Source organism: Lynx rufus, unplaced genomic scaffold (assembly GCF_022079265.1).
Source record: "Lynx rufus isolate CCGP_SWC_20201006 ecotype Redwood Valley unplaced genomic scaffold, mLynRuf1.p SCAF_9, whole genome shotgun sequence".
NCBI classification, from domain to species: Eukaryota; Metazoa; Chordata; class Mammalia; order Carnivora; family Felidae; genus Lynx; species Lynx rufus.
In genome coordinates this window covers 62460796-62487349 of record NW_025814897.1, presented here as the reverse complement: position 1 = coordinate 62487349, position 26554 = coordinate 62460796, and the positions used below count along the sequence as shown (strand labels likewise).

General features: G+C 41.0%; 2 protein-coding genes across 2 annotated transcripts; both read right to left on the bottom strand.

Moving 5' to 3' along the window:
* Positions 1 to 12823: 12823 nt before the first annotated feature.
* Positions 12824 to 13837, bottom strand: LOC124505094 (putative olfactory receptor 52P1; the record flags this gene model as incomplete). Its single annotated transcript, XM_047070872.1, has 1 exon — positions 12824 to 13837. A coding segment is annotated over one exon (1014 nt), but the record flags the coding sequence as incomplete, so codon positions are not given.
* Positions 13838 to 24024: 10187 nt separating this feature from the next.
* Positions 24025 to 24975, bottom strand: LOC124506254 (olfactory receptor 52D1-like). The gene has a single exon (XM_047072279.1). It carries the CDS (start codon positions 24973 to 24975, stop codon positions 24025 to 24027), a length of 951 nt encoding a protein of 316 aa, XP_046928235.1.
* Positions 24976 to 26554: the final 1579 nt, after the last annotated feature.

The following is a 26554-nucleotide window of genomic DNA, read 5'->3' as shown; positions in this document are numbered from 1 at the left end:
TCCATTATATATAATAGAATATTACTCAGCCATCAAAAGAATGAAATCTTGCCATTCGTAATGACGTGGATGGAGTTAGAATGAATTATGCTAAGTGAAATAAGTCAATCAGAGAAAGACAAATTCCATATAATTTCATTCATATGTAAAATGTAAGAAACAAAATAGATGAACACATGGAAAAGGGGGAAAAGACAAGAGAGAGAAACAAACCACAAGAGACTCTTAATGATGGAGAAAAAACTATGGGTTGATGAAAGGAGGTAAGTGGGAGATGGGCTACATGGGTGATGAGTATTAAGGAAGCACTTGCGATGAGCACTGTGTTTTGTATGTAAGTGATGAGCCACTGAATTCTACTCCTAAAACCGATATTGTACTGTATATTAACTAACTAAAAATTTAAAAACATATAAAAAGAAAAAAAGAAAAGAAAAAATAGTCTGACAAATGAATTCAGTAAGGTCATAGGCTACAAAATTAACGTTATAGAAATCTGTTGCATTTCTATACACAAATAATGAAGCAGCAGAAAAAGAATTTAAGAAAACAATCCCATTTGCAGTTGCACCAAAAATAATAAAATACCTTGGAATAAACCTGACCAAGGAGATTAAAGACCTGTACTCCAAAAGTTATAAAACATTGGTGAAAGAAATTGAGGATGACACAAAAAATGGAAAGACATTCCATGTGCATGAATTGGAAGAATAATTGAGTTATTGAGTTCATAATGTTTGTGCTATTAAAATAATTTTAAAATAACCTTTTAGAATATCTAAATCCACAATTTATTGATTTTGCCCTAAATATTGGATTTAAGAAATTGGCAGACCCTTTGGCAGACCATTCAATAAAATGGGATCAAAGGAAGACTTGATACAAATTGAAATCATTTACCTGTCACCTGAAAAACATTGCTTAAACTTTCACCAAATTCTAGGCAGGTAGCTCTGTAATCCAAAGTGGAACTTCCCTGGAATCAGACCACTTCTGAGACAGCTCTGCTACACATGATGGGTACCAACAGCCCACAGTTCCCATCGAAATCTACTGAGGTCGGATGCAGTTTCCTTCCATTGCAGTCAGCATGGTTTTGCATGACCTGCTTGACTGTATTTCCATTCTTTTATTAACTATTTGAATGAATATTTAAATACTCAATGTCTGTCCTTTGTCCTGTACACATTTGACAAAGTATCAAATCCGTAGCTTCTTCCATAGAACGATAACATATAAGCGCTAAGAACTTCCTAATAATCCCTAAAACAGTAAAAGCACTTTTTTTTTTGGCATTGAGCTTTCTTAGTTTAAATAAACATGCAAGCAGTTTTTTTGGTCCAGGAAGATGGCGGCGTAGGAGGACGCTGGGCTCACCGCGCGTCCTGCTGATCACTTAGATTCCACCTACACCTGCCTAAATAACCCAGAAAACCGCCAGAGGATTAGCAGAACAGAGTCACCGGACCCAAGTGCAGACGAGAGGCCCACGGAAGAGGGTAGGAAGGGCGGCGAGGCGGTGCGCGCTCCACGGACTGGCGGGAGGGAGCCGGGGCGGAGGGGCGGCTCGCCGGCCAAGCAGAGCCCCCGAGTCCGGCTTGCAAAAGCGGAGGGGCCTGACGGACTGTGTTCCGACAGCAAGCGCGACTTAGCGTCTGGGAGGTCATAAATTAACAGCTCTGCTCGGAAAGCGGGAAGGCTGGAGGACAAAGGGAGGGTGAGCTGCGGAGCCCCTGGACGACAGAGGTCAGTTTGGCGGGGAACAAAGGCGCTCGCCAGCGCCATCTCCCCCGCCCATCCCCCAGCCAAAATCCCAAAGGGAACCGGCTCCGGCCAGGGAAATTGCTCGCTCCGCGCGAACACCCAACTCTGTGCTTCTGCGGAGCCAAACCTCCGGCAGCGATCTGACTCCCTCCGGCTGCCACAGGGCCCCTCCTGAAGTGGATCACCTAAGGAGAAGCGAGCTAAGCCGGCCCTCCCTGCCGCCGTGCACCTTGCCTTCCCACCCCAGCTAATACACCAGATCCCCAGCATCACAAGCCTGGCAGTGTGCAAGTAGCCCAGACGGGCCACGCCACCCCACAGTGAATCCCGCCCCTAGGAGAGGGGAAGAGAAGGCACACACCAGTCTGACTGTGGCCCAGCGGTGGGCTGGGGGCAGACATCAGGTCGGACTGCGGCCCCGCCCACCAACTCCAGTTATACACCACAGCACAGGGGAAGTGCCCTGCAGGCCCTCAACACACCAGGGACTATCCAAAATGACCAAGCGGAAGAATTCCCCTCAGAAGAATCTCCAGGAAATAACAACAGCTAATGAGCTGATCAAAAAGGATTTAAATAATATAACAGAAAGTGAATTTAGAATAATAGTCATAAAATTAATCGCTGGGCTGGAAAACAGCATACAGGACAGCAGAGAATCTCTTGCTACAGAGATCAAGGGACTAATGAACAGTCACGAGGAGCTGAAAAACGCTTTAAAGGAAATGGAAAACAAAATGCAAACCACCACAGCTCGGATGGAAGAGGCAGAGGAGAGAATAGGTGAACTAGAAGATAAAGTTATGGAAAAAGAGGAAGCTGAGAAAAAGAGAGATAAAAAAATCCAGGAGTATGAGGGGAAAATTAGAGAACTAAGTGATACACTAAAAAGAAATAATCTACGCATAATTGGTATCCCAGAGGAGGAAGAGAGAGGGAAAGGTGCTGAAGGGGTACTTGAAGAAATAATAGCTGAGAACTTCCCTGAACTGGGGAAGGAAAAAGGCATTGAAATCCAAGAGGCACAGAGAACTCCCTTCAGACGTAACTTGAATCGATCTTCTGCACGACATATCATAGTGAAACTGGCAAAATACAAGGATAAAGAGAAAATTCTGAAAGCAGCAAGGGGTAAACGTGCCCTCACATATAAAGGGAGACCTATAAGACTCGTGACTGATCTCTCTTTTGAAACTTGGCAGGCCAGAAAGAATTGGCACGAGATTTTCAGGGTGCTAGACAGCAAAAATATGCAGCCAAGAATCCTTTATCCAGCAAGTCTGTCATTTAGAATAGAAGGAGAGATAAAGGTCTTCCCAAACAAACAAAAACTGAAGGAATTTGTCACCACGAAACCAGCCCTACAAGAGATCCTAAGGGGGACCCTGTGAGACAAAGTACCAGAGACATCAATACAAGCATAAAACATACAGACATCACAATGACTCTAAACCCGTATCTTTCTATAATAACACTGAATGTAAATGGATTAAATGCGCCAACCAAAAGACATAGGGTATCAGAATGGATAAAAAAACAAGACCCATCTATTTGCTGTCTACAAGAGACTCATTTTAGACCTGAGGACACCTTTAGATTGAGAGTGAGGGGATGGAGAACTATTTATCATGCTACTGGAAGCCAGAAGAAAGCTGGAGTAGCCATACTTATATCAGACAAACTAGACTTTAAATTAAAGGCTGTAACAAGAGATGAAGAAGGACATTATATAATAGTTACAGGGTCTATCCATCAGGAAGAGCTAACAATTATAAATGTCTATGCGCCGAATACCGGAGCCCCCAAATATATAAAACAATTACTCATAAACAGAAGCAAACTTATTGATAAGAATGTGGTAATTGCTGGGGACTTTAACACCCCACTTACAGAAATGGATAGATCATCTAGACACACGGTCAATAAAGAAACAAGGGCCCTGAATGAGACACTGGATCAGATGGACTTGACAGATATATTTAGAACTCTGCATCCCAAAGCAACAGAATATACTTTCTTCTCGAGTGCACATGGAACATTCTCCAAGATAGATCATATACTGGGTCACAAAACAGCCCTTCATAAGTTTACAAGAATTGAAATTATACCATGCATACTTTCAGACCACAATGCTATGAAGCTTGAAGTCAACCACAGGAAAAAGTCTGGAAAACCTCCAAAAGCATGGAGGTTAAAGAACACCCTACTAACGAATGAGTGGGTCAACCAGGCAATTAGAGAAGAAATCAAAAAATATATGGAAACAAACGAAAATGAAAATACAACAATCCAAACGCTTTGGGACGCAGCGAAGGCAGTCCTGAGAGGAAAATACATTGCAATCCAGGCCTATCTCAAGAAACAAGAAAAATCCCAAATACAAAATCTAACAGCACACCTAAAGGAAATAGAAGCAGAACAGCAAAGGCAGCCTAAACCCAGCAGAAGAAGAGAAATAATAAAGATCAGAGCAGAAATAAACAATATAGAATCTAAAAAAACTGTAGAGCAGATCAACGAAACCAAGAGTTGGTTTTTTGAAAAAATAAACAAAATTGACAAACCTCTAGCCAGGCTTCTCAAAAAGAAAAGGGAGATGACCCAAATAGATAAAATCATGAATGAAAATGGAATTATTACAACCAATCCCTCAGAGATACAAACAATTATCAGGGAGTACTATGAAAAATTATATGCCAACAAATTGGACAACCTGGAAGAAATGGACAAATTCCTGAACACCCACACTCTTCCAAAACTCAATCAGGAGGAAATAGAAAGCTTGAACAGACCCATAACCAGCGAAGAAATTGAATCGGTTATCAAAAATCTCCCAACAAATAAGAGTCCAGGACCAGATGGCTTCCCAGGGGAGTTCTACCAGACGTTTAAAGCAGAGATAATACCTATCCTTCTCAAGCTATTCCAAGAAATAGAAAGGGAAGGAAAACTTCCAGACTCATTCTATGAAGCCAGTATTACTTTGATTCCTAAACCAGACAGAGACCCAGTAAAAAAAGAGAACTACAGGCCAATATCCCTGATGAATATGGATGCCAAAATTCTCAATAAGAGACTAGCAAATCGAATTCAACAGCATATAAAAAGCATTGTTCACCATGATCAAGTGGGATTCATTCCTGGGATGCAGGGCTGGTTCAACATTCGCAAATCAATCAACGTGATACATCACATTAACAAAAAAAAAGAGAAGAACCATATGATCCTGTCAATCGATGCAGAAAAGGCCTTTGACAAAATCCAGCACCCTTTCTTAATAAAAACCCTGGAGAAAGTCGGGATAGAAGGAACATACTTAAAGATCATAAAAGCCATTTATGAAAAGCCCACAGCTAACATCATCCTCAACGGGGAAAAACTGAGAGCTTTTTCCCTGAGATCAGGAACACGACAGGGATGCCCACTCTCACCGTTGTTGTTTAACATAGTGCTGGAAGTGCTAGCATCAGCAATCAGACAACAAAAGGAAATCAAAGGCATCAAAATTGGCAAAGATGAAGTCAAGCTTTCGCTTTTTGCAGATGACATGATATTATACATGGAAAATCCGATAGACTCCACCAAAAGTCTGCTAGAACTGATACATGAATTCAGCAAAGTTGCAGGATACAAAATCAATGTACAGAAATCAGTTGCATTCTTATACACTAACAATGAAGCAACAGAAAGACAAATAAAGAAACTGATCCCATTCACAATTGCACCAAGAAGCATAAAATACCTAGGAATAAATCTAACCAAAGATGTAAAGGATCTGTATGCTGAAAACTATAGAAAGCTTATGAAGGTAATTGAAGAAGATTTAAAGAAATGGAAAGACATTCCCTGCTCATGGATTGGAAAAATAAATATTGTCAAAATGTCAATACTACCCAAAGCTATCTACACATTCAATGCAATCCCAATCAAAATTGCACCAGCATTCTTCTCGAAACTAGAACAAGCAATCCTAAAATTCATATGGAACCACAAAAGGCCCCGAATAGCCAAAGGAATTTTGAAGAAGAAGACCAAAGCAGGAGGCATCACAATCCCAGACTTCAGCCTCTACTACAAAGCTGTCATCATCAAGACAGCATGGTATTGGCATAAAAACAGACACATGGACCAATGGAATAGAATAGAAACCCCAGAACTAGACCCACAAACATATGGCCAACTCATCTTTGACAAAGCAGGAAAGAACATCCAATGGAAAAAAGACAGCCTCTTTAACAAATGGTGTTGGGAGAACTGGACAGCAACATGCAGAAGGTTGAAACTAGACCACTTTCTCACACCATTTACAAAAATAAACTCAAAATGGATAAAGGACCTAAATGTGAGACAGGAAACCATCAGAACCTTAGAGGAGAAAGCAGGAAAAGACCTCTCTGACCTCAGCCGTAGCAATCTCTTACTCGACACATCCCCAAAGGCAAGGGAATTAAAAGCAAAAGTGAATTACTGGGACCTTATGAAGATAAAAAGCTTCTGCACAGCCAAGGAAACAACCAACAAAACTAAAAGGCAACCAACGGAATGGGAAAAGATATTTGCAAATGACATATCGGACAAAGGGCTAGTATCTAAAATCTATAAAGAGCTCACCAAACTCCACACCCGAAAAACAAATAACCCAGTGAAGAAATGGGCAGAAAACATGAATAGACACTTCTCTAAAGAAGACATCCAGATGGCCAACAGGCACATGAAAAGATGTTCAGCGTCGCTCCTTATCAGGGAAATACAAATCAAAACCACACTCAGGTATCACCTCACGCCAGTCAGAGTGGCCAAAATGAACAAATCAGGAGACTATAGATGCTGGAGAGGATGTGGAGAAACGGGAACCCTCTTGCACTGTTGGTGGGAATGCAAATTGGTGCAGCCGCTCTGGAAAGCAGTGTGGAGGTTCCTCAGAAAATTAAAAATAGACCTACCCTATGACCCAGCAATAGCACTGCTAGGAATCTACCCAAGGGATACAGGAGTACTGATGCATAGGGGCACTTGTACCCCAATGTTCATAGCAGCACTCTCAACAATAGCCAAATTATGGAAAGAGCCTAAATGTCCATCAACTGATGAATGGATAAAGAAATTGTGGTTTATATACACAATGGAATACTACGTGGCAATGAGAAAAAATGAAATATGGCCTTTTGTAGCAACGTGGATGGAACTGGAGAGTGTGATGCTAAGTGAAATAAGCCATACAGAGAAAGACAGATACCATATGGTTTCACTCTTATGTGGATCCTGAGAAACTTAACAGGAACCCATGGGGGAGGGGAAGGAAAAAAAAAAAAAAAGGACGTTAGAGTGGGAGAGAGCCAAAGCATAAGAGACTGTTAAAAACTGAGAACAAACTGAGGGTTGATGGGGGGTGGGAGGGAGGGGCGGGTGGGTGATGGGTATTGAGGAGGGCACCTTTTGGGATGAGCACTGGGTGTTGTATGGAAACCAATTTGTCAATAAACTTCATATAAAAAAAAAAAATAAATAAACATGCAAGCAGTAACTGTCAAAAGCTGAAGAACTGACAACAGGAACACAAGACCCTCAGTTGGTGGCACATATTCAAGGTATTAATGTCTCAAATTTAAACACACACACACACCGTGTGTGTGTGTGTATGTGTGTGTGTGTGTGTATCTTTGTGCACATATATATAAATGTCTAAATCTCTTTCTCTCTATCTATCTATATATATACAGACATCATTGCCACAGAATCGAGTATTGACATGTTTGATACAGTTACTGGCATGTAAGACTCCAAGACCCAAGAACGTGATATTTTAAAAACACTAAGGCAAAATGCAACAAAGGATAGTGAATAAGTATCTTTGGTTTGCCGATGTGAATTCAATAAAGCTAAGAAGTTGTAAAGATGCTAGCATATTCTCAGGTGTATTGGTCTATTAAAACACCCACATGACTGAAGTTTTAAGAACAGAACCTCAAAGCAGTGGTATTTTAAGTAGAGGAAGAAAAAACACTCCTGAAAACCCATTTTTTAAAAATTTTTTTTCAACGTTTATTTATTTTGGGACAGAGAAAACAGAGCATGAACGGGGGAGGGGCAGAGAGAGAGGGAGACACAGAATCGGAAACAGGCTCCAGGCTCTGAGCCATCAGCCCAGAGCCTGACGCGGGGCTCGAACTCACGGACTGTGAGATCGTGACCTGGCTGAAGTCGGACACTTAACCGACTGCGCCACCCAGACGCCCCATGAAAACCCATTTTAAACACTGATAGTAGGTATGTTTGGAAAAAACATTTTCAGCCTCAGAGTACCGAATTTTGTATCACACAAGCAGAAAGAAACTATTTAAAAATACAAACTAAATAAGCTCACAAAGCCACATTTGGCACACAGATAAGAAGAAAAGAATACCACCAAGTTCCCCCCAGTGTCCACTCTTGTGCACACATGCAAGACACTCAGGAGAGGGTTGTAGTGGTGCTTTCACTTCTATCAAAATGGAGCATGAGCTCAACATGGGAAGTGTTCACAACCAAAGGAAAATGTAGAAAGCACTTTAGGAAAAGGAGTCTGCAGTGAGAGAAGAAACATGGTCTTTCCCAGAACTACAAGACAGTGACTTGGGGACATAGTGAGCAAAGGGAGGGACACCACCAGCTTCATTTGTCTCTATTTTTCACTTCTCCTAGGTCTGTTTTGTTACATTTGCATTGGAGAAGACTGCCCATGGGGAAGAAAGTGTGATTTACCAAAGAAATAAAGGAGAAACGTCCAGGACTGAATGAGTCAAAAAAGAAAATAAGGGGAGCCTGGGTGGCTTGGTTGGTTGTGCGTCTGACTCTTGGTCTAGGCTCAGGTCATGAGTTTAAGTTGGTGGGTTCGAGCCTCACAACAGGCTCTGTGCTGAGAGCATGCAGCCTGCTTGGGATTCTGTCTCCCTCTCTCTCTCTGCCCCTCCCCTACTCACTCTCTCTCTCCCTCCCTCTCTCTCTGTCTCTTTCTCCCTATCTCTCAAAATAAATAAATAAACTTTAAAAATAGTAATAAAAAGAAAAGAAAAGAAAGAAAGTGTCCCTTGGCCCATGTCAAGGAACAGGAAAGAGAATTCATAACTGGCAACAGGGAGAAATTAAGAAAAAAAATTGTTGCAAGTAAAAGATCAAAGCTAAGTAAATGTCTAGGAATATGGATAGGAGAGTACAAATTGTGAGAGAGGGACTTATACCCACATGTTTGTTTATATGCACTAATATTTTAAATGTATAAGACAATTATGAGTACACCTAATACATGTTTAAGGGGTTGACTTCATGGACTGGGATCACTTCGAAGTAGAAAAACGATTTTTGTATATCCTACCACATTTGATTACTTTCCAAGTGCATGTATTATTTTAGCAGCAACAACAGAAAATACAATACCAAACATAAATAATATTCTCATTCACTTCTCTGTGAAAAAGAAAACTCAGAGAAAAATAAGGATTAAGGAGAACCATGCACATCTTTGGGGAGCTCTTTCTAGGAGCTCTTTTAAATACTTTTAATATTTTTATTTTTTATTTTATTCATTTTTAAGTTTTTATTTTAATTCCATTTAGTTAACATACATTTGAGAATATCTTTATTTTTTATTTTTTTAATGCTTATTTATTTTTGAAAGAGAGAGAGAGAGCACACGCGAGTGAGCACGTGTGGGGGAAGGACAGAGAGAGAGAGGGAAACACAGAATCCGAAGCAGGCTCCAGGCTCTGAGCTGTCAGTGCAGAGCCCTACGTGGGGATCGAACTCGTGACCGCAACATCATGACCTGAGCTGAAGTCAGATGCTTAACTGACTGAGCTACCCAGGCACCCCAAGAATATTTTTAGACAATATCTGCCAAGGTTACCTGAGTTAGCTATAATTGTGGACATTTAATTATCATAATAAAGATAGAACATTTTGTTACGAAAAGTTGGAAAATTAAAATAATAATTCTGTTGGATGGGCTCAAGGTATGAGCTCCCTGTTAATCTCAAAACAAGCCCACAGCCTACTGTGAGGCCTCTGTCATGTGGACTGTTTCAGTAGGTAATCCCCATGCCACTTCGCAATGCCCTGGGTCACACTTTCAATTCAGGCACTGGTGCTGTGACCAGTTCCATGCAGGTGTAATCAGATAGTGGACATCAGGTCATACTCAGTACCTGGAGCTCCTTGCCATGGGCTTCCCCAACTTCATGGCATGGGACACCCAGGCACCAGCTATGCTGTCATGGGTACACAACCCAGAAGTAAAGGGGTTGAGGACAGGCACCCCACAGGAGCCACTGGGCAGAATCTTCTCTCTCAGTGAGGACAGTTCTGAAATGCATTTTCTAAGGCTCTTCAACTGGTCCACACAGGGTGGAAACCAGTCTGTGCTAGCCCTGTACAACTGGATAGAAAATCCCTGTACTGTCTTTTCTTCTTTCTTCATTTTACTCCACCTGTTTTGTGCACCCAGTCCCTGTGATCACTTTTCTAAATAAACTCCAATATGCAAGCTTTTATCATAGGCCCTGCTTTCTGGGGACACCAGGGTTACCTTCCCCAATGCTGAAAATTCTTCTGCCCCAATATCTGAGACTCCACTCAGAGATATTGCCTCCCTCATAGTTTCGGAGATACATTTTATTTATAAAACCATTATATAATCATTCATACAAATATTTATAATTTATTTATTTGACAGGACATCTCAAATCTCATGTTCTCTAAAACTTGAGATAAGGATAGTTAAGTGAAGTGGCCTATATTCAAATTCCAAATGCCTGATAGAAAGAAGAAAATGCTTTATACTTAACTAACATATCAAACGTACAAACATTTTTCTAGTTTTTCATGACTAGGTATCATTCTATAGATGTGAAAAGAAAACTAGGCAATTAACATGTGTGTCTCTGTCCCATTTACAGCAAGTCCACAAGAGACAAATCAAGGTCATCCTTCAGTAAAAACAATCAACCATAAATTAATACATTTGTGAAAAAGGAAAAAAGCCCAATGAGAAAGGCAGACACATTCAGGCATCCTTCTGGTGGCTTCTCTGACTTCCAGTTCCCCAAGATTTCCTATTTTCAGCTGCTGCTGCCAGTGTCCCCTGCACATTCTCCCAAGATGTCTTGTGTTAAGGTGTTAGTAAATTTTTAGCCTATTATTTCATTAAAGAGACCACTCAGGGAACCTGAGTGGCTAAGTTGGTTAAGCAGCCAAATCTTAATTTTGGCTCACGTCATGATCTCACAGTTCATGAGACTGAGTTCCACATCAAGCTCTGTTCTGAGAATGTGGACCCTGCTTGGGATTCTCTCTCTCTCTCTCTCTCTCTCTCTCTCTCTCTCTCTCTCTCAATAAATAAATAAATAAATAAACTAAAAAAAGTCTTTTCATGTATACAGAACATTTCACCAAAACACAAAAGGAAAAATATTACATCATGTAGACACCTTTCTATACCTCACATCCATTCAAATCAGATTGAAGAAAATCAATCTCAGAACCCAGCAAAAACAAAGCCTCCTACTACCACAGCTCCTCAGGCTAATGGGCCCCTCGGACCTGTTCACTCTCTGCTATTTATTTGTCAGTTAGAATACTAATCATAAGACATTGTGCTGAGTCATTTAGTTTTGGTTTGAATTTTGTCTATGTTTTGTGGAGGATTAACTATCTGACCTTGGTCCTCTAACCAGACAGGCAGGACTCTTCCTCAAACCTACTGCTCCTATTTCTTCCATTCATAGAAAAGGCACTTCCTGTTCAATCCTCATTTTTTATCCACCTCAAGCCTGTGCCCTTTATTTCAAGTTCTGAAATGTCCTAGCCCTTGGTATCCAACGGTTCAGCATGCTGGAAACATTTGTTATTATTTCTTACCGCAGGCACAACACTCTGGAGAAGGTTCATTTCTTTCCCTCCTGGTAAACTATTGTAAGACACTCACTTAAATAGTGGTCATGTGGCTTTAACCATAGGCATCATTTTTACTGAATTCTGCCTCATATATTAGTTATACAATATGATGAACAACACCAGAATCTTTCTGGTTTCAGCTTCATGAAATTTACAAGATTCACCACTATATCTACAATAACCTTCTAGAATGAGAAACGATATCCTCTGAATTAATGAATTCCCACACGTGGGCACAAGACCTGAACTCCACAGCTGCCATGAGTACCTGTTCAGGACGTCCTCCTGGGCACCCATAGAAATTGCCTTACAGAGGTCTGCATTCAAAGGTTTCCAGCATAAAATCGATTTTTGTAGCTATAACTATTAGCAGGGCATTCTCAGACATTTTCTTTGTGAGAGAATCTTGTCAAACAGTGAATTCATTCAGAGGAGCAGAACAGTTGACTCTGGGAGTTTCTACAAGTAGGAAATTAGGTCCAATGCTTGTAAACCTTTACGGTCAGGAGCTTCTCCTTTAACCTTTTCCTCTGAGAGCTGTCTGAGACTGGCAGCTCAGGTCTCCTGTGCATATTCCTTTGTTCTTCATGGAAATAACCAGTCTCTTACCCAAACGTAGGGTGAACTAGCAGAGAAAATAAAGCAGTGACTGTAAATATTAATTTACTCTTCCTTGTCCTTTCTCATTGCCCCCAATCTCCATCCCCCGTTTCCCCTGAAGCAAACAAATACAAATGCATGCTCACACCCACATAATTCTCGCTCATACATGGTAAAGTTGTGGGCCAGTTATTTTTGCTCGATGTTGTCTCCATATGGAAGCATCCTAACTTTTTTTCTATGCACTCTGTGTGTTTTGTTGAAAGTGCTTTTAAAAACATGATCAATATAACTTTCCCAACTGTCATGTCAAGAAAGGAGAGAATATGTCATTATTCTAACTTCATAGGCAACAATTCTTCCTTTAGACCTTTAGAGTCACTGAGAGCAAGGAGGTCTCCTGTGACATAGCCTCTCTGTCCAAGAGTGGGGCAGTCAATCTGCCCAATACGACATATCTCATCACTAGTCAATACTCCCGGGAACTGCCTCCACTAAACATTTTTTCCTCATACCCACTACTGCTGGATGATCAGACAGGCTTCTGACCATGGGTTATGGTTACAGGGTCCTTCTTCCAGCACCCGTATTTGGTCAGTTTGTCCCGAAACTCTTTGGTTTTCACTGCATAAATAATAGGATTGAGCATTGGAGGAACAAGGAAGTAGAGGTTCCCAAGAATGGTGTGCACATGGGGTGCAATTCCCCTACCAAAGCGGTGAGTGAGAAAAGAGAACAGCGAGGGAGTGTATGAGATAAGCATGACACAAATGTGTGTGGTGCAGGTGTTGACTGCTTTGTGGTGGGCTTCCTTAGAAGACAGTCTCAGTACAGCCCGGATGATAAGCACATATGATGAAGCAATAGCTGAGATGTCCAGCCCAGCAACCAACAAGGCCACCACCAGACCATATATCCTGTTGACTGTGGTGTCCACACACACCATCTTCACCACAGCCATGTGCTCACAGTAGGTGGTGGGGATGACGTGATTTACACGAAAGGGCATCTTCTGGAGGAGGACAGGCATGGGCAGAATGAAAAGGATGGCTCTCACTAAACTCACCAGGCCAATGAGCCCAATGCGACTATTGGAAAGGATGGTGGCATAACGCAGAGGTTCACAGATGGCTACATAACGGTCAAAGGCCATGGTCATCAGGATGGCTGACTGCAACGCTGATATGGAGTGGATGAAGAACATTTGGACCAGGCAGCCCACATAGCTGATCTCACTCTGGCCAAACCAGAAGATGCACAGCACCTTAGGAATGGTAGTAGTGGACATGCCCAGGTCTGTGAGGGCCAACATGCAGAGGAGAAGGAACATGGGCTTGTGCAGGGAGCGCTCGGTGCAGATGGTGAAGATGATGGTGCAGTTCCCAAGGATGGTGATGAAGTACATGGAAGAGAAGGGGACAGAGATCCATCTGTGCTTGTCCTCCATCCCAGGAATGCCTTGGAGAATGAAGAAAGGTGGGTGACCCAGGGACGCATTGCAAACGGTCATGGTGATTCTTTGGGGAAATACCTGAGAAGAACAATAAAAAAAAACTTCATGAGCCTCAAATTTCAAAAGAATCAATGTTTTCAAAATGGAAAACTCAAAAGGTGGAATGTGTAGACACTCAAAAATGATTCTGGAATCAAGCTAACATATGTCATGTAGTATAGTAGAATGCTGTCGTGTTAGAGTTATAATAATGTGGTGTAACATCTGACAAATACATATTTCATTTTGAATGTGTTATTCATGATGAACTGAATCATTATTCACACAAGACATCATTTTCACAAAAATTATTATGTGTAATTTTGAATGTGTATCCATTTAGAGAATGTCACTTGAAGCCTGTGCGGCAAACGTGGATAGAAATACCAACCACTGTGACAGAGTATTCAAAACCACTCTCAGCTCACTTAAGATGAAATAAGTCCACAAAAGAGCTGTTCAGTGAGGACCAGGAATGAAGCAAGTGACAGGGCTCTGGGAACCTGAGACCAGGATACCAGGATGGAAGTGCGAAGCCACCTCACCTGAACCACTTACCAGAATAGGAGGCAGGCAGAGTGTGGGAAGCTGGTCCTGGACACCTTCTTCAAATGTGTGTGTGTGAGTGTGTGTGGCTGTATGTTGCTATATCTACACATACATCCGTGTGGCTCGTGGGGAACACACTCTGTGCCCGGCATGTCTCCACTCATCACTCTCGGCACGCACAATCCATGGTATGGCCCTTTAAGTAACCTAAGGAAAGTCCCCCTAGGTGCCCAGAATTAGCTCTTTGCTACTCCCTCCTTCCCAAATGCATACTCTCAAGGCACCACTGCTATTTTGGATAAACTTGACCCTGGAGGTTTCCCTAAGCTCCCAGGGGATGAGGCTGGTTGACCCTAGCAGTTCTGGGCATGTTCCAGTCTTTGGCAGTCCTGGAGGAGCCTGAGAGGAGACAGTGAAATTAAAGCTAAATCTGGAAGTAGAGGAGGTCCTGGCCACTTGTGTTCCAAAGGCTCTCTTTCCCAGATATGTGTAAGTGTGGGAAGCCGGTAGGACCTTACTCCATGACTGGGGTAGTCATGCTCCTGAAGGCGTCAGAGGTACAGCCCCTGTTGTTGGATACCCTGGTAAAATGTTAGCAGCTCTAGCTCCATCTATCCTTATTGTCTTCCAGGTTTTTTACTCTAACGTGTTTCCTAGGCCAATGGCTTTACCCTAGATGTTCTCCCCAGGGTATTTTGTGAAATACCCTCTCATGTGTTATAGTATCCTCTCAACTTCTGGGTCCAGATATAGCATATGTCTTTCTCATTAAGTCAAAAGAAGAAAGTTTGTCCAAAACAATCTTCCACATCCATTGCAGAATGCACAAGACAGTACTAACCACTCTCAAAGTCATGAAAGACCATTCATAAGTCGACTCAGATGGCTGGATTCTAAATTGTGATGTCCAAATGGTACTGCAAGTTGTGCCTACAGGACAGGTCCTGTAGGGAGACTTGTTCAAAGTCAGGTGTCAGCAGAAGGAAAGCAGGGGCTGAGGGAAGGAGTGGCAGAATGAAGAGCCTGGAACAATCAATACCAACAGAAAGAAGCATCAACAAATGTAGACAAGCATGGGGGTACCTGCTCATAGTCATATCCACACAGCCTTCCCTGCAGAAAGCTGTGCTCTGGTACCACATCAGAATCCTGCATCAGTCATTCTTTTTTTTCTGTCCCTGCGAGATCCTGATGGATGATAATGACAGGTAGCAACCAGAAAGAATCCTTTCTTCCTAGCCTTGCTTTCTCACTTTTACATCTATGGTCCGGTGAATTCCCTGCATAGAACTTCTTTTTTTTTAATTATTATTTTTTTTAATTTTTTAAAATATTTATTTATTTTTGACAGAGAGAGAGAGAGCATGATAGGGGCAGGGGCAGAGAGAGGGAGACACAGATCTGAAGCAGGCTCCAGGCTGTGAGCTGTCAGCACAGAGCCTGAAACGGGGCTCAGACTCACAGACCATGAGATCATGACCTGAGCCGAAGTGGGACGCTCAACCGACTGAGCCACCCAGGCACCCCTCTGCATAGAACTTCTAAAGAATCTCTTCTTGTAGAGTGTCCCCAAAGTCCTATCAAGTGCTGCCATAGTACTGCACAGAATCCTCGACCTGTCACAACTTTTAAGCTTGTTCTTTGGATAATCACACTACTCATGGAGAATGGTGCTGGTCGGAATTCTCCACAAATCCTGTATCCTGATCTCTAGCACCATGTTTGGCATTAATGGTCGGATTAGAAGAGTCAAATAAATGAATAAGTTAATGATAAATGAACCAAATAAGTTCTTTCTTGGGATTCCTGGGTGCTTTGTCGTTTCAGCGTCCAACTTCAGTTCAGGTCATGATCTCACGGTTCATGAGTTCAAGCCCCTGCGTTGGGCCCTGTGCTGAGAGTCCAGAGTCTAGAGCCTGCTTCAGATTCTGTGTCTCCCTCTCTCTCTCTCTCTCTTCCCCTCCCCTGCTCATGCTCTATCTCTCTCTCTCTCTCTCAAAAAAGGAATAAACAATAAAAAAATTTTAAGTTCTTTTAAATAGGAACTAATTATGTATCCTAGCTTATGAGATCTTACATGGTTTTGTTTTCTTGCATTAATAAAAACCAATAACCAACAATATTTGAAGGCCATGCTTTTTCCATCAATGAATTCATAAAATCAAGGCCAATCCAAACAAATTTCAATGATTCATTAGAATCTTGACAAAATAATTCTGAAATTGAAGTGGAAGAACAAATCATTGAAAATGATATAACCAGGGACCCCTTCCCTACTAGAATTTAAAATGTATCATAAAATGTTGCAAAAAATGAAGCTAATTTCAGGAAAAGACAGCTTATTTGAGCAGAATAGCATCATTACAAATGCCCAAGTATATATGCCTTATATTATACAATAAAGACAATAACTTAAAACAGTGGAGAAAAGATAAATATTAAATAATATAATTATACAAAAATAAATAAATCTGTATATCTCACATCACTCAGGATGCATAATACATAACCAGAAGTCTTCAGTTCCTGGATGGTGATCTCTAGACCTCTGGAATGTCCTGTCTTACAAAAGGGTCTCCAATTTGCCTGGTGGCTTTGGCCACTGGACAGTCTATCAGTGTGATTTACGATGAGGGTTTTGGGTCACATCATATCAGTTCTGACCTCAACAATAGCTGAAGACTAGAGGTATAGCTTGACTTCCTGGAGGGACAGGAGAATAAAAGCCACCACATGAGCAATATGTAATCAAGCCCCAACAACAATTCTGGACACCAAATACTCAAATGAGCATCCCTGGTTGGCAGTAACACTGTGTAGTCACATATGGTGACCAAGAGGAGCTAACACCCATCCATGACTCCACAGGGAAAGGACAACCAGAAACTTCACACTTTGAATGCTTACTGTACTCTGCTCAATGCATCTCCCACTTCTGCTATTTTAATCTGTATCTTTTTGTTATAATAAAACTTTAATTCTGAGTATAGTGCTTTTCTGAATTTTGTAAATTTGTCTAATACATCATTAAACACAATGGTGATTGTGATGACCCCCCCCCAAGTTTATAGCCAGCTATAAAATTGTGGAGGTCCTGGGACCCCTGAGTTCATTGGAAGCATCTGAAGTAAGGGTGGTCTCCTGGGGACTTTTCTCTCAGACCTTACAGTTTGACCAACGGAAGGTAATTCTAAGCATTGGGTAGAGATGGATTTTCTGAGTTTTATTAGATTGTTATTAATCATATAGAAAATTGTTTAAGTTAGACATTGTTCCAGCTTGATTAGGCTGTTGTATAGCAAATCACTCCAGACTTAGTAGCTTAAACCAACATTATTTTGCTCACAAATGTGGAATTTTAGTCAGTGCTCAGTAAAGACAGCTTGTTTCTCTTCTAGGAGCTGATGAGGACATCTTGACTACTGGCTCTACTTAACATCAGAGAAGGTGCTGGAATCATCTGGTACTGGCTTACTCCAGGGTGTGGGGCTGGGCCAGGAGAATTTAATAGCTAAAGGCTGGAACAGCCAGGAATCCTCATTAATCTCTCTTCATCTCTAGATGATATCATGGCAATTTCAAGAAAATTGGAATACTTACATGTGAATGAAAGAAAAGAAATAACCAGAAGGAGGGGAGAAGGAGGGCAAAGGTGAAAGGGCAGTGGAAAGGAGAGAGACAAGTCTGTATTTCTTTCCACAACCTGGCTTCAGAAGTAAGTCATATTCTATCACTTCCAACATATTCTTGTTACTGGAAGTGAGTCACTAAAGCCAGCTTTATGTGAAGGGAACATAGCTTGTATCTTTCATTGGAGTGTCAATATCATTTCATAAGAAGAGCATGCAGAATGGGATACATTGGTTAATTATGTTTTTATCATATGCCATGGACATCATTAAATTTAAATTTTTTTTCTAAGGTGAATTGGATACATAGTTATGAATATTTAGATATATATACACAGAGATTATGATATTCCCAATCCTGATTCAAACCATCTCCCTGATTCTTTGGTTTATTAAAGTATAATTCACATAAAAAACTGAGGGTTGATGGGGGGGCCATGGGGGAGAAGGGAAAATGGGTGATGGGCTTTGAGGAGGTCACTTGTTGGGATTAGCAATGGGTATTGTATGCAAGCGATGAATCACAGTAATCCAAAACCAAGAGCACACTGTATACACTGTATGCTAGCCAACTTGACAATAAATTATATTTTTTAAAAAGTATAACTAACATACAATGTTATATAGCTTCCTTTCAGGTGTACAATATAATGATTCAACAATTCTATATATTTCTCAGTGCTCATCAAGATAAGTGTACTCTTAATCCTCTTTAGCTGCTTCACCCTTCCCCCACCACCTCCCCTCTAGAAACCAGCAGGTTGTTCTCTGTATTTAAGAGCATGTTTTTTTTTTTTATGTCACCTTGTTCATTTATTTTTGTTTCTTAAATTCCACATATGAGTAAAACAATGTGGTATTTGTCTTTCTCTTATTGACTTATTTCATTTAACATAATACCCTCTAGGTCCATCCATGTTGTTGCAAATGGCAAGATTTCATTCTTTTTTATGACTGAGTAATATTTCATTATATACATATTTATATATATCTATATCTATCTATCTATCTGTCTATCTATATATACACACACACATCTTCTTTATCCATTCATCTATGGGTGGATATTTGGGTTGCTCCCATATCTTGGCTAAAGTAAATAATGTTGCAATAAACATTTTCAAATTACTGTGTCTGCTTTTTAGGGGGTAAGTATCCAATAGTAGAATTATTGAATTGTATAGTACTTCTATTTTTAATTTTTGAGGAATGTCTATACTGTATTCCACTGTGCTACACCAATTTGCATTCCCACCAATAGAGCAAGAGGGTTCTTTTTTGTCCACATCCTGGCCAAAACTTGATATTTCTTCTTCTTTTTTTTTTTTTTTTATTTTAGCCATTCTGACAGTTGTGAGCGAATATCTCATTGTAGCTTTGATTTGCATTTCCCTGATGATAGTGATGTTGAACATCTTTTCATGTATCTGTTTGCTATGTGGACGTCTTTGACAAAAGGCCTATTCAGGTCCTCTGCTTATTTTAATTGAATTATTTGCTTTTTTGGTATTGAGGTGTTGTGAGAAATAATCCTACTGGCCCAATGAAAGAAGGGATGAAGAAACTCCGAGCACAGTGAAGCGAGGCTCTAATTAACATTCTTGCAAGAGTGGGTGTCTGATGGAAAGGCACACTCAGGAAGGTTACAGCAGGCAATTAATCTTCTAGCGTGAAGTCCCTCCCCTGATTCCTCTTTGGCCGAGTACTACAGAGGTTACAGTGTTACTCAGAAGTCACCTATGCCCATGTATGGCCAAAAAGTAGTCTGATTGGAACAAATATACATTCCTTGAGGTGACACAGAGACTTCAGTTCTTTGGTGCATGCTCATTGCAAAGCCCACAAAAAGGAGAAGGGAAGAAGAATCAGGAAGTGAAGTGTCTAAAGGTTTGGGACTCCATTGTGGGAAGAGGAGGGGTTCATACATATTTCCAATAGTTTGTAAACCTATTGTTAACTAGATAGCACAGCTTTTATTTGGTATTTCTGAGAATCATCTCACTTACTTTTCACAACTCTATAAGTTCTTTACATAATCAAGGAAGTGAAAGACCTTTCCTCTGAAAACTATAAAAAATTGATGAAAGGAATTGATAACACAAACAAATGGAAAAATATTCCATACTCATGGGTTAGAAGAATTAATATTGTTAAACTGTCCATAAGATCCCAAGCATTCTACAATTTAATGCAATCCATATCCAAACACCAACATTTTTTTCACAGAACTAGAATAAGTAATCCTAAAACTTGCATGGAACTACAAAAGACCCTAAATCACTAAAGCAATCTTTAAAAAGAACGAAAGCTGGAGGTATCACAATCCGATTTCAAGATAGATTACAAATCTGTAGTAATCAAAACAGTATGGTACTGGCACAAAAACAGACACATAGATCAATAGAACATAAGAGAGAGTCCAGAAATAAACCCATGATTATATTGTGATAGAGGTAGAGTCCCTCCCTAAGGAATGTGATGGAGGCCTTCTCAGAACAAAGAAAGGCAAAGTGGCCCAATCAACTCCTATACACATATGCATAACTCTAACACAACTCTGTAACTTGGACTGTATCCAATCAGACTATATGTGTCACCATATATGGGAGACAAAGAAGTAGAAATTGCATAAAAGCCTATACCCTGCTCTGCTCAGCGCTCAGCCTTTTGAGTTTTAGCCCACTGAATCCCTGCTAGCGTGAATAAAGCTGCTTCCTGGGAAGAAAGGCCTCAATGTCCCGTCCCTCTGTGCGAGAATCCTTCTACAATATGGCCAATCTACAACAATGGAAGCAAGAATATACAATGGGTAAAGATGGTATCTTCAACAAATGTTGCTGGGAAAACTGGATAGCTACATGCAAAAGAATGAAACTAGGACCATCCTCTTACACCATATACAAACTAAACTCAAGATGGTTTACAGACCTAAATAGGAGACCTGAAACCATAAAACTACTAGAAGATCACATATGATGAGGTTTTGGGGTGATGGTGAGGTTCATGGGTTTTGGAACTGATGGCCAAAAAAGAATTCTTGAAGACATCTTTGGTGCAAAAAGGTGATTTTATTAAAACACAGGGACAGGACCTAGGGCAGGAAGAGCCAGAATGACTGGTTATATACTCTGGACTTGGAGAGAAGTTTCCAAAGAGGCTTTTATATGCTAAAGACTCACAGATTACTGAAGGCCTGACTATTATCAAGCTAAGTTTGTTTTTCCCTCTAGCAAAGCATTAACATTAAGACAGTGGGGAGTTCCTGGAGAAATGTCAAACTCTGTATTTGCCTCAAGTATTTGTCAGTGGGCTACAGGTTATAAGGAAATTTAATTTTACCTGCCATTTCCTTCTTGCCTTTGTTCCCCATATCACTATGGAGAGGTGATGTGGGGCTCCAGGAAATAGAGTCTATAGGTTTTTGGAGATTAGACTATTGATAAGATTTTCTTTTTCTTGTAATTTACTAAGATATTTGTAAACTGATGGAGACTCTATCAGTTTAACCATTTATTTTCTGTCCTTTCCTTTGTCCTTGGGCAGCCAGGAGTGCCTGAGGAATGTCACACATATCCCACATATATCCCACCTGGGATGGGGGGTATGCTAGGTTGTATTTTGCCCTCAGCTTGCCTTATGGTCCCCCATCACATCAGTAATTTCTCTGACATAGAGAGTAGAAACATTTTTCTAGATAGGTTTCCTCAGTCAAGGGAAGCAAATGCAAAAAAAAAAAAAAAAAAAAGTGGGACTTCTGTGGAGTTATTTCTAGAGAGTGTATTGTAAGCCCTGGAAAGGAGAATGGGGTAATTGCTGAAACATCAGCCATGTTCTGGTCTCAAGGCTGTCGAATGTGATAGCATTATGAGAACAGAGCTCCATGATCCCCCAGGAGCCGGTTAAGAAACAGACCTGCCTGGTAGTCTTTGAAACTGCACATCTTCCCTCCACGCTTTCACGTAAACACCAGATGTGTGTCTGGTTGATATCTGGAGGCTCTTTGTGTTTTCTTTCCATGCTTTGACATTCTTTGATATCTATATCTTACGCAACATAAAATAAAGACTGTGCAGACCCCCGTTGCTGCTGCTCTCTTGCAGAGGCAGCCCTGTATGTCCGCTTAGTCTGGTGTCTCAGAACTTTTTCTTGAGCACATGGCAACAGACGACATCAATCCAAAATCTTCTGCACAGCAAAGGAAACCATCAACAAAACAAAAAGGCAACCTGCTGAATAGGGGAAGATATTTGCAAATGATATAGCCAGTAAGGAGTTAATACCCTTGATTCTTTTAAAAAATAATGTAGCACAAGCATAATTTACAAACCCAATAAGAATTTGTAATGGTTAATTTTATATGTCAACTTGACTGGGATAAGGGATGCCTCAGTAGCTAGTAAAACATTATCTGTGGGACGTCTGTGAGAGTGTTTCAGAGGTGGGGGTGAGATTATCATTTGAACCAGTGGACTAAGTAAGGATAATAGTCACCAATGTGGGTGGGCAACATCCAATCCATTGAGGGACTGAACAGAACAAAAAGTCAGAGAAAAGGTGAATTTGCTCTCTTTGCTTGAGTTTGGACATCGGTTTTCTTCCCTTGAACATCAGCATCCCTAGTTCTCAGGTCTCAGATCTCATACTGACCCTCACACCATTGGCTCCTTGGTTTTCAAGCCTTCATTCTCAGGCTGAATTACACCACTGGCTTTCCCAGGTCTCCACTTTACAGACAGAAGATTGTGGGACTTCACAGTCTCTAAAATTGTAGGAACAAATTTTTTTTAAGTAGACTTCATGCCCAGCATAGAACCTAACACAGGACTTGAACTTATGACCCCGAGATCTAGATCTGAGCTGAGATCAAGAGTCAGATGCTCAACTGCCTGAATCACCCAGGTGCCCCAATTTTTTTTAACTTAACTTCTCTCCCTACAGCATGAGTTTCCTAAAGTCACACACTGTGCCTTATTCGCCTGTGAAATTCAATGCCCATTATACCTAGTACATAATTTATTCCACAATAAATCTCCTCTTTTATCATCTATGTATCTATCTATGTATCTATCTATCTACCTCTGTTATCATCTATCATCTATCTACCTCCTATCAGTCCTATTTCCCTGCAAAGCCTGACTAATACAAAATTCTGTAGAGAAGCCTTACTCAATGCTCTAATATAAGCTGCACAAAAGTTAGCCATTGGAGGAAATTTTGATGTGCACAAGATTTTTCATTTATAATGCACCTTAAAAAAAAGGTAACAAACCTCAGCTCCTAGGGAAGGTAAGCCTGTGCTAGGGCATGAAGGCCAGCTATTTGGAGAAAGATACTTGTCAAGCCTGAGTAACCTGGGTTACCCTGGTGAGGATCAGCAGGAAACTCTGTGTCCTGGGAATTCGTATATACCCAAAGCATTATTGACTAAATGAGGTTAAACAAAAGGTCAGGCTACCTCTCCATAGTAGTCCACAAAATAATTTACATAGCAGTCATCTCCATCTGTTTAAATCTGATGCCAGATACAGAGGAACCTGGGCTACCATGGCCATCTTTGGTCTTGCATTGACACTCTTATTACAAACACTCTTGGTCTAAGAAAGTGCTGACAATCAATCAATTAATCAATCAGTGGTGTGTGTGTGTGTGTGTGTGTGTGTGTGTGTGTGTGATTCTCAATTTCTTGAAGCTATAAGTAAGTGGATCTTTTTTTATCACTTTTCCTCTTTCCAGCCCTGAGTTTTCTGTACATAGACTAATTTACTGGTTCTTACTATCAAAAGTACTACAATGCCTCCTTACCTTTTCCTAGGAAGATTCAAAACCTACAGGCCAATTAATGAGCCACATAATAGCCTTACAGGAAAATAGTCTTCTGTAGATTGAGCAAGTATAAATGTGTTGTTCTAAATACTTCAGAAACTTTCAGATAATACATGATACTGGTTTGCTAGAATTAGCAGAAACAGAAACCTCTAGTCCAAGGATAAGATGTACTAGAGAAGATGAAAGATTAATTATAAAACTTTTCCCATTGGTCCTTGGGGTATATAGAGAGTCTAGCTACCTCCTTCCCATAAAAAAGCCAAATATTCTTAGGCGGATTTGTTTGGTATTGATGCCATAGACCAGGGGGTTAAGAACAGGGGGCACGAGGAGATAGAGATTTGCAAGTACAATGTGGACATGAGGAGGTACTTGGTGGCCAAAGCGGTGGGTGAAAAATGAAAAGAAGGCAGGTACATAGAAAACCAGAATCACACAAATATGGGCTCCACAAGTGCTAAATGCTCGGAATTGGGCATCCTTGGAGGGCAGGCGCAGCACAGCCCGCAGGATCAAGCCGTAGGAGGTGGTGATGAGGACCACATCCATGCCAGTGACTGAAAGTGCCACAGTGAGTCCATAAATGGTGTTGGGCTTGATGCTGGCACAGGCGAGCTTGGCAATGCCCATGTGCTCACAGTAAGTGTGGGGGATGATGTGGTGTCCACAGAAGGGTAAACGTTTGATGAGGATGACAAAGGGGAAAACAAAGAGAAGGCCACGGACCACACATGCCAGACCAATCTTCCCAATCAGTGTGGCATTGAGGATGGATGTATAATGAAGTGGATGGCAGATAGCCACATAGCGGTCAAAAGCCATGGCCAGTAGAACAGCCGACTCTGTGGCAAAAATAGTGTGAACAAAAAACATCTGGGTGAGGCAGCCTTGGTAGGAAATTATGTGGGACCTAAACCAAAATATTGTTAACATTTTGGGCAATGTGGTCGAACAGAGAACCAGGTCAGTGATAGAAAGCAGGCACAGGAAGAGGTACATTGGCTCATGTAGAGTTCTATTTGTCATGACGATGTAGAGGATGGTGCCATTGCCAACCAGAGCAAGGATATACATGGAGCAGAAGGGGATGGCAGCCCACACATGCTGATCTTGCATTCCAGGGATTCCAAGTAGAATAAATGTGGAAGGATGAAAGGCAGTGTTATTGATGACAGATGTGGACAGCATAATGATGAAGAGAACACAAGGCTTTATCTTCCTAAAAGTGGTTAGAAAATGAAATCAAGTCATCCTCGATGTCATTTATTCCCCCCACATATCCATTCAGTTTCTTGCCTCTCTTTCATTCCCATCAATTCGACTCCACTTCATGCTTTTCTCATTTCTTTCCTGGGGTATTAAAATAGCTCTGTAACTAATATGCCTACTTCTAGGATTTGCATCTTCCAGTGAAACCTCCACGTTGCTGTAGAAATATTCTATCACGTGAAAATAATCAACAATAATACAAATATAACCTTTCTTAGTGTATGCTGTTCAGAATATCTTGTATTACCTTCCTCTGGTCTACCCTCCACCACTTTCCATCATGTTCTTGGTCCTGGGACACTGGACTACATCCAGAGACTTCCCTGCTCTCTCACTTCTGGTTGGATTTAACTATAGGAAACAGCAACAAAGGATTAAAGGCAGGTCAGGATTTTTTTTTTCCTTTAGCTCCCTCCCGGCAGGGTTGCTGCAAACTGGCTTTATCTCCCTCTGGATTTGGTTTCTTCTTCTAACCATGTCCTCCTCTCAACCCTTCAGTACAAAGGACTGTAATAGTGCCCACAGTCACTAATCCAGGAACTTCACAAGACTTTGTGATTTCCCTACACTTACCCACATCTTTGAAAATGGTTTCTGTATTTCACTGTCTTGAGATGTCCTAATGTAGGTGTGTGCTGCATTTCCTGCTAGGATCTTGATATGATGTGCAAAGCTCTTCTTGCTTCTGTTCTTGCTCTTGCTCACCTATCTCATATTATTTACCACCACACTCCATCACGTATTTCATGTTCCAGCCATATCTGAGTGTTTCAAAATGTCCAAAAGCATGCTTAATCACATCTGCATGCTTTTTCATACACTGCTTTCTTGGGGGGCACAGAATAGCTATTCCCATTGGTCACCTGGAAAGCTACTAATAGTCATTCAAAACCCACATGAGGGGTCCCTGGATGGCTCCTTCAGTTAAGCGTCCAACTTCGGCTCAGGTCAGGATCTCACGGATAATGAGTTCGAGCCCCACATCGTGCTGACAGCTCAGAGCCTGAAGCCTGCTTTGGATTCCATGTCTCCCTCCCTCTCTCTGCGCCTTCCCCACTTGTGCTCTGTCTCTCTGTCTCTCTGTCTCTCTCTCTCAAAAATAAATAAACATTGAAAAAAATTTAAAAAAAAACATGAATATGTTGAAGCCCTTCTAGGGTCCTTGCTGCTGTGTTAAGGGCATCATACATCTTCAGCATACCTCCCTTAGGAAATATAAACTGTTCTATAATTATGTGTATGTCTCTTGCCCCATTATGCTATGAAAATTGCATCTCATTTTTTTCTCTACAACCAGCATTAATGCTTTATATACACAGGACCAATAAATAATGTTTAATAGGCAAATAGATAAAGGATTGAACCCAGCAAATGAGTTTTTTAACAGACTTTTATAAGTGACCGTGTCTGAAGAATGGCATATCTTCTTGCAAGTCTTCCTTATGGATCAGACGAGATCTTCCCTCACCAGATCTATGATCCCCATCATGTTCTTTTC